Source organism: Phoxinus phoxinus (assembly GCF_949152265.1).
Source record: "Phoxinus phoxinus genome assembly, chromosome: 3".
Taxonomy (NCBI): domain Eukaryota; kingdom Metazoa; phylum Chordata; class Actinopteri; order Cypriniformes; family Leuciscidae; genus Phoxinus; species Phoxinus phoxinus.
Window position 1 is genome coordinate 37,785,087 of NC_136878.1, and position 14,661 is coordinate 37,799,747.

The 14,661-nt window shown below is 40.2% G+C and overlaps 1 protein-coding gene across 6 annotated transcripts in view; it reads right to left on the minus strand.

Moving 5' to 3' along the window:
* Window positions 1-14,661, minus strand: part of kcmf1 (potassium channel modulatory factor 1) — a 36,851-nt gene that overhangs the window by 13,250 nt on the left and 8,940 nt on the right. For all 6 annotated transcript variants that reach the window (XR_013796994.1, XR_013796995.1, XR_013796996.1 and 3 more), the window contains 2 exons: window positions 1,619-1,786; window positions 1,304-1,443 (listed from right to left, as the gene is read on the minus strand). Coding sequence is in view for 2 of the 6 variants with exons in the window: in XM_079608159.1 (XP_079464285.1) it covers window positions 1,304-1,443; window positions 1,619-1,786 (308 nt within the window). In the remaining 4 variants the exon portion in view is untranslated. The remainder of the gene's footprint in view (window positions 1-1,303; window positions 1,444-1,618; window positions 1,787-14,661) is intronic.

The window sequence follows — 14,661 nt, forward strand, 5'->3', positions numbered from 1 at the left end:
AACTTAGGTTTCCCAGTCAGTTACAGTAGTACAGGCGAGAGAGTGGTGGATAAGACGAGGACTGTGTCGGCGTTGTTCAGCAGTTGTTGGGTGCGAGTGGAAATACATTTAACACGCTAACGCGTCGCTTATCTGACACCATCACCCAGATGTGCCAATCACTGGAACGAGACAAAAAAAAAAAAAACTGCCCAACTTCTCCTTCCCACAGTGCTTAACCAGCCTTAAGATACACATACAATTTAATTGGATAGAATGTAATGAATAGATGCTGTAGTTTCAGTTTTATAGCTGATCATCTTATTTTGTTTACAAGTTACAGATGGAGTCTGGAGATGATGCGAGGTACTTATTGTTTACATCTCACTTTACACACTTCAGGCTGTTGCAGCTAGCTTAGGGGAGAGACTGCATGACACTAGGTGGTACAGCCTGAGACATGCACAATAAAAAAAATTTGCCTTCTGCATTTTTGTTTTGCTTTTCCCTCCATTGTACTGAACTCGAATCGAACTGTGATGTCTGAACCGAGGTATGAACCGAGCCGTGACTTCTGTGTACTGTTCCACCCCTAATATATATATACATAAAGATGCATAGTGATACATCGAGAATCATTTTATAACTGAATCGTTACCTTATGAATCATAATCGAATCGTGAGGGAAGTAAAGACACACACCTTTATTGCAAATAGAGGTACAAAGCATCAAAACTGTTGTTGAGTCTGATACTTAAAACTATCTGCCAGATTAGCTTGATTTTGCATTAAAAGCACATGAATGATTAGTTCAGGAATGTGAACTCTTCTCTCAGTGATTGATGAAGATTCACATCACGTTCTGTTAGTTTTGGTGTGAATTCCTGCAGGTGATTTGTGTTTGTTGTGAATAAGTACATCAAACCATGGATAGTAAAGGTCTTGAGAAAGCCTGAAAATGTTGTACAACATTCATCATGGGACAAAACGTTAAAGAAATAAAAAAACAGAAGCTTCACACCAAGTCCAAACCAGTCTCAGTGAACCGCAAAAGCTATACATGACACCTTTTTTTTTGCAATGTCACGGCTGGCAACAAGAAGACACAAACTGTTTGTTATGTCAGTGCGCTTGCAGCGAGAGCTTGCCCACACGCTCCTTTGATTGGCTGTGATTGAGATCGATTTAGTTTAATCATTTAGCCTCGTCGCGTCTAGTGTGGACAGGAAATTTGCCTGTCGCTGGAATCTTATTACATCGCGTTTAGTTAGGACACGGTGTCACATAACTTAAACATTTCAACAAAGACAGCATGTGTACTCACCACCTCTGTAGAGGTCTCTGCGTGCTCTGAGGTCACGTGCTCCTGTAGAGATGTTTCCGTGTAGCCCATTTTACCACAGTAAGGACAAGTAAACGACTGAGGCTGCTCTACTGAGAATGCCTCCCCCCCATAATACAAGTCTGTAGAGAGGTCAGATAAAGGTCAAAAACATTTCAATTAGCATCACCATCATTACCAAGACTTGACGGTTTTCACATTCTGTAATGTTTTAAACATTATTTGAACAAGCTAACATAGCCTAATTATTATGTGATAAGAGTAAAAAGCATGGTATTATTTGACATTGCTGCTTACCAAAGTCTACCCTGGTTAGTATGCACTGCATTGGGTGCTCCGTGGTGTGTCTAGTTGTTGTGGCTCCACTTTCGTAGCAAGATGCACAAAGGTCGTAGTCGTAGCAAATTAAACACTTGTATCGGCGCCCTCTGAAGTTCCCTTTTAAACACGCATCACAGCTCACACCTGCGGGAGAACACAGAGGCATTTAACTCAAAACAACAGCAGAAGACCCTCTGAAGACCCCGATCACATTCAGCACAGGCGGGATTCGCCTGGTTAGTTTCAATCCATTATAAAAAAAACACAACATCAGCACTTTACATGACTCGCAGAACACTTATTCAAAACAGCTCTGTGTGTGTTTTGTTTTGTGCAAAGCAGGAGGAAATTATATCACAGCACTGACCACTGAATTGTTCGACATTTGGACGGCAGACTAAGAGAGTTCAATTTAAACTGTCAAAACAAATGTTTAAGGACATGGCACATTCTAAGCGTCTCTCCACAATAAACCACAATAAGGCTGTGCAAAATATCAAATATTAACAGATTTTGTTAATTTACCAGAATAGTGACATTAAAATAGCCTATATCTTAGTAGATTTAAATGTCAAGGTAAAGCCAGGGACACCAAGCGGACGGTTTACCGCCGGGTAAGATCGTGCCGTTTTTGAGCGCTGGCCGACGTAGTTTTAACGCTGTGTTCCGCATCGTTGGCTCCAGTTGGGACGCCGTCTGGGTTTTTACAGGCCGATTCAACATGTAGAATCGGCGCCAGGCCGTCGGTGAAAGAGAGAACTCTGATTGGCTGTTTAGTTTAGCGAACGAGTCAGTGCACGAGATTAAGAGCAAAAGTGAGCAAAGTCATCATGACAGCATAGACAGAAAGCTGTTCTCATTTTACATCATCTTACCTGAGCATTCCACTGCGCAAATATTTTCATAATATACTTATATTATACATACATGCAGTGCAGTGAAAGGGATCGGCTAATAATAACCTACCTAAAATCTGCTTTAAAGTTTAATTGGTTATGTTATGTGACCGGTCACTGTATCAGCTCACAGCAGGCACATACTGTGGAGTAATTAGCAAACGTTTGTAGAGAAATAAAAACAGGTCGCACCTCAACAATTATTTGCACTTGCACAAATGCTCCCAAATATATTTTGAGGTCGCACAGATTTCATTTCGGGAGCATGTCTTCATTTCAGCCTTGCATCTATGGGGTTAGATGCGTTGGATTATCGGATACAGAAGAAAGCACGTAGAGAACGCTGCTTGTTATTGTTTGATCGAAGCACAATTTGCCGTGATTCCTATATAAAAGCCTCAGTGAGCCAGCGAGTCAGCGACATCTGTTTTTTCATCAATAAGACAGAAGCGTGTTGTAATTTATTTAAAACACAACACTGCAAATGACAATGTATACGCAAGTTGTATACACAAGTCATCCTGTCAACAATAACTATGGTAAGTACTTAAACTATTTGCCAAAACCAAGATTTATAAAGCATATGTAGCCTAATATTACGCATATGTTTCACAATGTTGGCAAATGAATCAACTAACAATATATTTTTCAACATCTGAAGTTTTCTAAACAATTCCACAAGTGTAATAGCGGGGATGTTGAAAATTATCATTAATTTTGATAATAAATCAAATTTTATGATAAATTTATCATAAAAAGCCAATCATAGCAGTAGGCGTTTACTTCCAAGTCTTGAATGTGGCATGCCTATCAAAACAGTGTTTCTCAAAGAGAGGGTCAAAAACAGGATAGAAAATAGCCCATTACCTCTAAACTGGGATACGGACCTCAGAAAACATTACAAAATAAAAAATAAAAATGCAGTTCATGACCCCTTTAATAAAAAGCATGCCTTCCATTATTTTCCGTACATTTGTGCTGCATTTTAACGATTTCTTTAAACATTCTCAATCTATTTGCCAACAATGGATGTTTGGTTGAAATAATGTTTCTTTCTGAAGGTCAAAAGTCAAAAAGTCAGTCAAAAGGTAAAAAAAAATGTAAGGTGCTTAAGTATATCATCCAGTCCTGCACACTGTAATAAAGCAGATATTTACCACGTACTTGGTGATAAAACTGATCCAGTGTTGGTCTTGTTAAACCTCAGGATTCAAACAGCTGGAACAACATCAGCGTAAAGGTGTAGAGCTGATCATAGTTCAGATAATCAGTCACTGAAAAACTCATTGTCTTGTTCTGACCATTATCAACAGTAGTGAAGAGGAAACCAGACTGCTGCTAAACAAATATTGCCATCAGGCATGAACCTACTTCAATTAATTATAGCAAAATGAAAAGAACATCTCTATATAAATCACCAACACCATGTTCAAAATGACTGTGGATCCAGAAGAACCGGCAAAGCAGGAGTTTATATTTCTGTAACCAAGAGCGAGACTGTAAAAGTCAAGACTAGCCTAAAAAAACTCCAGATTTAGATTAGTCTCCAGTGTTGACAGGGAAAAGTCTCATAAGTGTTTCATGAGGTAATGTCATACTGCATGTTTGCAAGGGAGTTGCATCCCAATTTGCATACTTTTACTATGCACATTGGCCATGTTTCCATTGTCGGGCCAAAAGCGAACATGCTAGTGCGTGCCAGGGCCAGTCGTGTTTCCACTGTCAGTTCCGGGGCTTGATATGGGCTTCCTTTGGGCCAACGGTCAGGGGTTTTTGCCCACCAAATACCTTGGTCCAAAGCAGGTCAACGGGGGTTTAAGGAGTGGTCATGAACAGAGGCAGAGTTTCCCTGAGTTAGGAGAGGGTCAACACCGCTGCTCAGTTCCCATGTTATTATACAGGCCACCAGATAACCTCAACATTTAAAATTTCATCTCAAAACTCACTTTCAGACACCAGCAGCAAGTGAAACTTCCGAAACTTCCTTTCGATCCGATGCCATGGGGATTCTGATCACTGTATGAGGCAGATATATATTTTATGCAATGCTACTTATACTAACCATCCAACAGCTCAATGCTCAAGCTATTCAAGTCTTATGTACACAACTCCTAAAGACTCGTTCAGGCTGTCATTCCAAATCCAAATCCAATTTGTGTGGATATCCGATTAAAATCCGATCAGTTTTAGCAAGTGTGAACAGCAAAGAAAACACATGAAATGCAATTTGTACAAATCCATTTAGAAACCAGTGGAGACGACAGCACATAATAAAGCCACGCATACCAGTCTCTTACATTTCTGCCGCTGCCTCAAAGGCCCCGATATACTTCAAGCGAAATCAAAGAATGAATTGCTGGATTTTGAGCAAAATCAGGCAGGCCAAAACTACGTTTGTTTGGAGTTCGCTGAGGGAGTATGAAACAGCTTTGCGAAAAAGTTCACTACGGCTGGTAAACACCTTTGTACCACTATTGGTCCGTGGTGATTATGTAATAGGTAGGCATGTGCAGAGGCTCTGCCTTCTTTCACACTTTTCTAGTTCATTTCTACTATTCAGTCCGTCGAGGTCAGCCGTTCGCGAGTGAAAACATTTACACACTGGAGAGTTGCTTTATAGTAGAAAATTAAGTTGTACTTCTGATGAAATGAGACAGACAGTTTTTCATGTTTAATACGGTAAAGCAGCTTGATTTTTTTTATCTATTGTATAAAGTGGTATACAAATGAACATGACATGACTTTACTAGAATGCCGAATTGCAGAGCTGGTGCAAACATATCCACATTGCTATGATCAGATGCTTGTCTTAAGTTTTGTTTTAAAAATGCTTGGTTTTCTTAATTTCATTGTGCGTTTGTTTTGTTATTGAGAGGAAAGCGCGCAGCACATATTTACATATTCATCTAAACGCCGCTCTCAGAAGTGTGGGCAGCATCAAATGTTCACTAACAGTATATCGCTAGTCACGCATTTCAAACTTCGTTTAACCCCTAAACGAAGAACGAAAAAGAACTTTGCAGTGAGTATATCGGTGCCTTAAGACGCAGTAGTCCAGCGCGGCAGCTACACATTGTCATGTTGCAAATAAGACAACATCTGTATTGCAAACCCCTCCATGTTGCAGTTTTTGGTGTATCCCTACCAACGCAATGTCATTGGCACAGAAACCAATGTTTCTTAACCAATGTTGATATTCCTTAAGACTGATTAGTCAATTACAGTATGTGAATTAGGATGCAGCCTCAAGTCTTTCTGAATCCACATGAGGACTGAGACGAACACAAAGCAGACAAAAGCTTCTGACAATAATCTAAACGCAGAAACTGCTGTGTTAATGTACCGCTGGGAGGAATTAGCACAAGGAACTAATTCCAGATTCAAATAATGAAATGTTTGCTTGTAAAATTAAATCAAATAGCCTCATAGTTCCTGAGAGGAAATATGTAGCCTAACACATTTTCAATGTTCAGTACTGTCCACATTTTTAGTCTTATATTGTGGTCTCACATATCTTTGGGTTAAAAATGAGGTTTGGTGAGTTGTAACTAGCACTTATCTTTATGACCTGCCAAATGACCTCTGCGGCCTAGTCACAGCAGAGTCCTGCAAACAAACCAAACTACACATTCAAACTAAACCACAAGAGGAAGACCTCCATTTGCTTCCACTGAAAAAAGTGGAATGGATGTGTCATTACATTTACCAACTATCCATTAAGGATTTAAAGTTTCAGTTTGCATCTCTAGGCTATGTCTTTTATGATTGACAACTAGGGGTGTAACGGTACATGTATTCGTACCGGACCGTTTCGGTACAGGACTTTCGGTACGCAATCTTTCACATATTAGGCTAGTTTTGTGTGCGGAACATATGTCAATTCCGAGTTTCCACACGAACATATTAAGTGTCGGAAGTCTCCGCGTTGCACTCTCTTATATACTGTCTATGGTTGCACTTGAGCGCACCGCTCAAATAAAATACATGTAAAATATTACCATAACATCTGTCTTCCTGTGTGCGGAAATTTGTTTACGTTGCTGTGACAACGAAACGCGTGCATGCGCGCCTGTGTTAAGAGCGCTTGTTGCTCCGTGCGCGCTGATGCGCTCATCTTTTGACATTTTCGAATGCCTTTCAGTTGCTTAATAAAAGCGGGCTTTCCACACAAACAAACGTACATGTGTCATTAGTATGAGAAAAAAAATTGGATTTTAACTGTCGGCCACGGACATACATATCTTCATGCCTGTCAGACGCGGGCCGGGCTCGGACAAAAAAATTTGTCCCGATCCGCACTCTCACGGCACGCTAGCTAGCGCCATGGCCAATATTGGTTTGAGAGTATTTAATTTAGTGGAGAACTTTGCAGCAGTATTTTATCTCTTATTCTTTTATTTTATATATATATTATTTATTATATTTAATTAGGGCCCAAGCCTTGAAAAGGCGAAGGCCCTATTGTTTTTCTAAGGATTATTCTTCTTCTTCTTCTTCTTTATTATTAGGTGTTCAAGCACGAAGTGCTGAAAACCTATTGTAATTGTACTGATTTTTATTATTCTTATTCTTCCGCCGTAAAACGCATCGTGCAGCCCAAACCGTAAGTGCTAGAGACTTGAAACTTTGCCAGTGGGTAGTACAAAAATCGAGGAGAGGTTATCAAAGTATGACCCCGATTGGCCCATAGGTGGCGCTATAGCAACCAATTGCGCGAAACTGCTTATAACTCCTAGACCGTATGTCGTAGACTCAAGTGTCTTATATCATTGGAAAGCTGGTCACCTGAAGAAAAAAACGTATATCTCCGATTTCATTTCCGCCATGATAGATTTTCCGCCATTTTGAATTTTGTCAAAAACCTACTTTTGCAAACTAGTCCCTGGTTTTTTGCCCGATCGGAACCAAACCAGTGCAGAAATGTTCTTTGGAGTCTGATGATTAATAATCATCGAAAAAAAGTTGAATTATCGATTCACGGTCGCTAGGGGGCGCAAAATGAACGTTGTGGGAGGAGCCTATTTTACTAAAACGCCTATAACTCAAGTAGTAAATGAGATAACTTCACCAAACTTGGTACACATGTGTACGAGGTCAATCTGAGGTCACGATAAAAAAAACGCGTCGATTGGCCATATGGTGGCGCTAAAACACAGAAAAAACGTATAAACACCTGACCGTTTGTCCGATTGACTTGAAATTTGGTATGCAGTGTCTTGGCCCAAGGCCCCATGTATGTCTAGAAGGATATTGGCGTATCTAAAAAAAAAATGGCCGCCATTGGCCAATGAAGTTTAAGCACCTATTAGACAAGGTTAACGAAGGCCAATCGGAACGAAACTCGTCGGGCATGTTCAACACGTGGCCAAAGAGGTCTGTAAGAGTTTTGAAAGAAATCGGCCACTAGTTGGCGCTAACGAGTTTTACGGCTCTGTAATCACGTGGTGTTGCACACATCCCCACAATATACATATCATTTGATAGATCTCCTCATTCTGAACAACTTTGCCTCTAGAACTAATGCTGTCAATCGAATCGTTCATTAAATATTCGCAATTACGTTAAAAACCTACTTTTGCGAACTAGTCCCTGGTTTTTCGCCCGATCGGAACCAGACCAGTCTAGGACAATTCTCTGGACTCTCTAGATCAATAATTATCAAAAAAAAGTTGAACTTTTGCATTTTGCGCATGGCTATAATTGGCTCGTTTAGAAAAGGGGTGTGTCAAAATACACTCAAAAGCCTATAAATCCTAAATAAAAACTCGGAATTTCACAAAAATTGGTGAGCATATGTGCAATAACATAATTAACAAGCATGCGAAATTTCATGGAGATCGGACAACAGGTGGCGCTATAACTGTTAAAAAGCTTTTAAACCATATATTTCCTATGGTAAATTGCCTGTATTGGCTGTAAATGGTGTTTTTCCATCTATTATGTCAGTGGTTAAATGCTTGCTAAATAAATCTTAATGTCTTTTAACGTTAATGTGCTTAAAAGCCTTAACTGCTTGAACACCGATAAATGCTGCTTGCAGCTTTAATTATTATTATTATTATTATTTTACTACCTTTTGGGCACTTTTGGGGGCCTTAACGTGCTCAAAAACTCTTGAAACTTTGCACAAATGTCAGAACCCGCGGCCATTAGAGCCGGACTGAAGCTGGGACCCGGGCGTGGCAGGGGGGCTCGCCAGCGCCCCCTGGAATGGGATTCAAAAACATGTCCATATCTCAAACACGCTTGCATGTAATAATATGAAACTCGGTACACATATAGATCTCATCGGGCCGAACAACTTTCGTGCTCTAAGTTTTACGCCAGTCCAACAGGAAGTCGGTTATTATGGGTTGTATGGAAACGCATGTTCTGGCATTTGAAACACTTCTCCTAAAGAATTCATCGGATGACCACGCAACTCGGTGTGCATGAAGCCAAGACATGGAGGATGATAAATTGCGAGGGGATTTTTGATATCTCGAACGGTTTGGCCGTGGCGAGGAAACAAATTTATGGCGAATATTGGAAACAGGAAGTGTGTTATAACATCCTCATACATTAACTGATCTTGATGAAACTTCAGCAGTGTGTTCACTTACAGTGAGTAAGAGGCCGATCACATGGATGTGACTATTGTGAGTCAAAGTTATAGCGCCACCAACTGGCAGCAGGAAGTGTGTCACTTTCAAAATGCTTTGAAATCACCCTCTTATTTTTACCGATTTGCTTCAAACTTCATCTGTATAATGTAAACACACGGCAGATGTAGACCTGTGAAAGGATTATTGATATCTTAAATACTGTTGCCATGGCAACGCATCAAACTTTAATATTCTTTTTTAAAGTTTTTGAGACTCTTAGCATACTTGAAATTGCATGAAACTCGACAGACACTTTACATTTATTGCCTAGTACACTTGTGCAAAGTTTCAGAAATGGGCGTGGTAAGGGGCTCAGTAGCGCCACCTTTAGTCAAAAAGGGGGTATTAGTTTTACCTACAGTAACAAAAAACGGTATCTATATTTATCTCCACGAGCCGGACAACTTTCTAATTTACAGTCATTAGCTCCGACCAACAGGAAGTCAGATATTTTGGTTTGAATGTGATTTGATGGGAATTTTGCCAGTCTCTCTCAGTGTCTGTGTGTGTGAGAGAGGAGGGGGGCTTTATTTTAACCCTTTCTCTGCTGTGTGGGACTTCTCGGGCACTTTTGGGGCCCTTAACGTGCTCGAAAACTCTTGAAACTTTGCACACAGGTCAGAACCTGCGGCCATCAGGGCTGGCCTGAAGCTGGTACCCGGGCGTGGCAGGGGAGCTCAACAGCGCCCCCTTGAACGTGGTCCGAAAACTTGGTCCATATATCAAACACGTTTGCATGTAATAATATGAAACTCGGTACACATATAGATTTAATCGGGCCGAACAACTTTCGTGCTCTAAGTTTTACGCCAGTCCAACAGGAAGTCGGCTATTATGGGCTGTATGAAAATGCATGCCCCTGGAATTTGATATACTCCTCCAAGAAAAATTATCCTATCGCCACCAAACTCGGTCAGCATGAAGTCAAGACATTGAGGACGCTAAATTGCGGACGGATTTTTGATATCTCGAACGGTTTGGCCGTGGCGAGGAAACGAATTTATGGCGAGAAAAGAAAAACACAATGTGTTATAACGTCTTCATACATTAATTGATCTGGATGAAACTTCAGCAGTGTGTTTGTTGTAAGAGGGCGATCACATGGATGTGACTATTGTGAGTCAAAGTTATAGCGCCACCAACTGGCAGCAGGAAGTGTGTTACTTTCAAGATACTTTTGACTAAAGTGGGTGGGTTATTTTTACCTACAGTCACAAAACTCGGTCTGTATATTGTGCTTATCGATCCGGACAACTTTCTCATTTACAGTCATTAGCTCCGACCAACAGGAAGTCAGATATTTTGGTTTGAATGTGGTTTTGTCTCTCTCTGACAGAGTTCCCCCTGCCATTCTCTCTCTGTGTGTGTGTGTGTGTGTGTGTGTGTGTGTGGAGTGGGGGGGAGGGGAGGGAGAGAGGGCACACACACAGACAGCCCCCCCCCTTTTCTGTGTGTGTTTGGAGGGAAGCAGAAAGACTCACACTGATACAAGCTCTAAAGCAGACTTCTTCTCGACAGTCAAAGCGGGGTTACGTTATTGCCCGTCGTGCACAGGAACCCGAAAGGCAACGGGGTGGCGGCTTTTTATATATATATATATATATATATATATATATATATATATATATATATATAAATAAATATAGCTGCAAGCAGCGATGGAGGGCCCAAGCCGGTGGCACCGCCACCTCGGTGCCTTTAGTGTAACTAAAGGCACCAGGGTGGCGGTGCCACCGGCTTGGGCCCGTAATCGCTGCTTGCAGCTATATTTAAAAATTGTGTTTAAAATAGTGTAATCAAATTGTTAAAAAAAAAGTTTATAGTAAACAACCAGCAGTTTAATGTTTTGCATTTTTCCATTACTGTACCGAAAATTAACCGAACCGTGACTTTAAAACCGAGGTACGTACTGAACCGTGATTTTAGCGTAACGTTACACCCCTATTGACAACGTCAAACAATAATGCATGCTAGTGGTTCTCAACGTTTCCGACTCAAATGGTAAATCAAGAAAACAAGTGATGCAAACAACAAGACTAACCGTATTGAGCTATATAACAATTATTCATTTTCTGTTGATTGATATATCCAAATGTATCTCACCTGTCTAATAAAAAACATAATATATTTAATTGTCTGGGGATTCCATGGTTTCTACAAAAGTAAAACTAGAAATTGAGGGAAACGCAGATATGATAACATTGACCGGCAAATGTACGGACATGTTCAGTGTCCTGGTTAAACTAGCTGATTTCTCTGGATTTAAAAGGGTTGGTTCAATAGGGATAGTTGTTTCAAACCTGTATGGATTTCTTTCTTCTGCTGAAAACAAATGAAGATATTTTGAAGTAAGTCAGTAACCAAACAGTTAACTGGTCCCATTGACTTCATAGTAGGAAAAAAAAAATACTGTGAAAGTCAATGGGTACCGGTAGGTACCGGTTCCATATCGGTACCGGTTCCATATCGGTACCGGGTTTCGGTACCCAACCCTAGTTGTGGGTGAGGCTTCCCTCCATGCCGACAAACTCCACTAACACTCCCTCTGCGATCTGCGGTGTTGCTGGCTCGCGGACCTGGTCAAATGCTAGCTGTGATACAGGCTTCGGGGCGATGTTTCTTTCAGCCTCTTCCTAGGTTCGGGCTAGTCCATCGCGGCAGGCCAGTCTACACAGTGTAGACCGTACACAGTCTGTAGTGGGCACATGCAACATCTCCATCGAGTCGCTTGTTGGTGGTGGAGGCCTCTGCCGATGCCGCAGTGGGGCTGGTGACGATGTCATCCTCAGCAGGGCCGATGGTGAATGGTGAGTTGCTATTCACCAGCACCCACTCTATTAATGGCATTAATTGGCATCCTGGACAAATTTGCCCCTTAGCCTCTGTCTATCATGGCCTCCTAATCATCCCCATATACTGATTATACCCCATATACCATATACCCCATGGCTTCATCACTGTCTCCTCACCACCAGTAAGCAGGTGTGTGGTGGGCGTTCTGGCGCAATATGGCTGCCGTCGCATCATCCAAGTGGATGCTGCACATTGGTGGTGGTAGAGGAGATTCCTCCCTTCCATGTAAAGTGCTTTGAGGTCTCAGAAAAAGCGCTATTTAAATGTAACAAATTATTATTATTATTATTATGAATGCGGAAAAATCCTCTTTAGGACCGCCCGCTGGATGGCGTACCTTGGAACGCTCACCCAGGCTGATGTAAAATACACAGTCTCCCTGCTCCAGACACAGTTACTGGACATGGGGAAGGTCCATGGTGACAGAGGGGAAAAACAAATAAAAAGAAAACGCAGCAAAATAAACACCGTTATGGTTAAATTCAAATTCAATTGAATTAAATGTTAAAGTTAAACTCATCAATCTAGTGCACTTTGAGAGTTCAAAATTAAGAGCTCCAACCCATAGTGTGCAAATTGAATAAAGATATATGTTTGTGCATTGACTTGTACCTAAACTTAAAAAGGGCACTCAAACCTCTTTTTAGTTGTAATATAGTCTCTTAGTCTACATAACACTACATAATAACAATAATGTTATAGGCCTAATATTATTCCTATGACAGTAATAGCCACATATTGTAAAACAAATGCACAAAAAAAATGAATGAATGAAACTTTCATAATTAGCTTTGTCCTCCTAATTACTATTCTTGAAAGAGATAACCATGTGAGCTTTTCTTTTGAGGGGAAACAAGTTTTTCATTACAATTCTAGTGAAATGCTGTAATTGTCAACTATGCAGATGTGAAAATAATGCGTAACTGAGACAACAAGTGAACTAAATGACTAACCAGACACACTGGGAAATAGGGCTGTGCGATATATCGAAAATATCGAAATATCGCAAATTCGCATATCGCGATATGCATATCGTAATGATTTGCGATAAATGAACAAAATAATACAAAGCTATATAGTTTTACGACACAGATCATCCGACATGCGGACGTTAGTTGTGTGTGTGCGTGCGCATAGCGCCCGCGTGCTCACTGCTCTGACGTCTGACCATCAACAAGCCAGCACGCAGTGAGTGACGCGCTCATAGCAAACTAATATGATAAAATGAGCCAGCCTGAGACATCCGCAGCTGCTGCCGACGATTTAGTGCCAAAACGAAGAAGCAGCTCAAAGATATGGCAGTTTTTTGGATTTAAAAGAGATGACCACATGCAGACTGAAGTTATATGTAAAACATGTAAATCTCGTGTAGCAACGAAAACGGGAAACACTTCAAATCTGTTCAGTCACCTCAAAGCAAAGCACAACGATTTGTATCAGCAATGCTCGGCAGAAAAATCTTCAAGCTCAGGTGAATCAACCCTCGTTCACCAACCCAAGCAACAATCCATATCATCAAGCTTCGAAAGCATAACACCATATCCTGTAAGTTCCCGCCGTCATAGTGAGATAACCAAGGCCATTACACGCTATCTGGCAAAGGATATGGTTCCGATCGCCACAGTCGGGAAATGTAATGTTAAAATGTAATTTGTGTTAATGCAACATAAAAAAAACTGCTGTTGTTCACTTTCAAAAGTTGTAGTGATTTCTTTCCCCTAAATAATTTGAAATTTTGGTTATATGATTTCTCTTAATACAATTTTAATTGATTTGAGAAAAATGAATATCGTATCGCATATCGAATATCGCATTATTTAGCAAGATATCGCATATCGCATTTTTCTTCAATATCGCACAGCCCTACTGGGAAACTGGGTCACAGGGAAAAAACACAATAAAACATAAAATAACTATGACCACAATACACTATTATTAAATTGAACCTTAATTATATTAAAATGTTTTACCTGTTTTTACCATCATCTTGCTCGTTGCGACAGTTATAATCAAGTATAATTATTTAATTAAATGTTATTTGTACATAGCCTATTGTTGAGCTAGCCCAATTTTTCATTTAACCAACATTTAAGTCTTTATCTTTACTTCCTCGAAATACATGCGGTTAACGAAAACACATAATTTAAAGTTCCTGTGCGAGTAAAAACTGTTTTATACAACACAACATAATTACATAAGCACTGTGAACTGTACATGATTGATTAGGTTGTAGGCACAAACAAGCATAGATCTGTATTCAGATTTCAGAAGAATCAGTGACATTTGTAATATAAATGCTGAGGTGTCTCATGATTAGGGTTGTAACGATATTAGAACCGAACCGAAAAACCCAGATACACCACCCACGATACCATTAAACACATGTAATCGCAATAAGCTCAGTGTTTTGTTACTTTCGATAATAAGCAAGGTGTAATCTTTCAAATTCTGTGTATTAATCACGAAATTCAAACATTAAAGGGCACCTATTATGGAATTTTGAATTCTACCTTTCATGTAGTGTGTAACATAGATCTAAGTGAACAAAAACATCCTGCAAAGTTTGAAATATGAAAGTGCACCGTATATAAAGTTATTGTCTTTCAAAAGTAAGAGTCGACTCAGA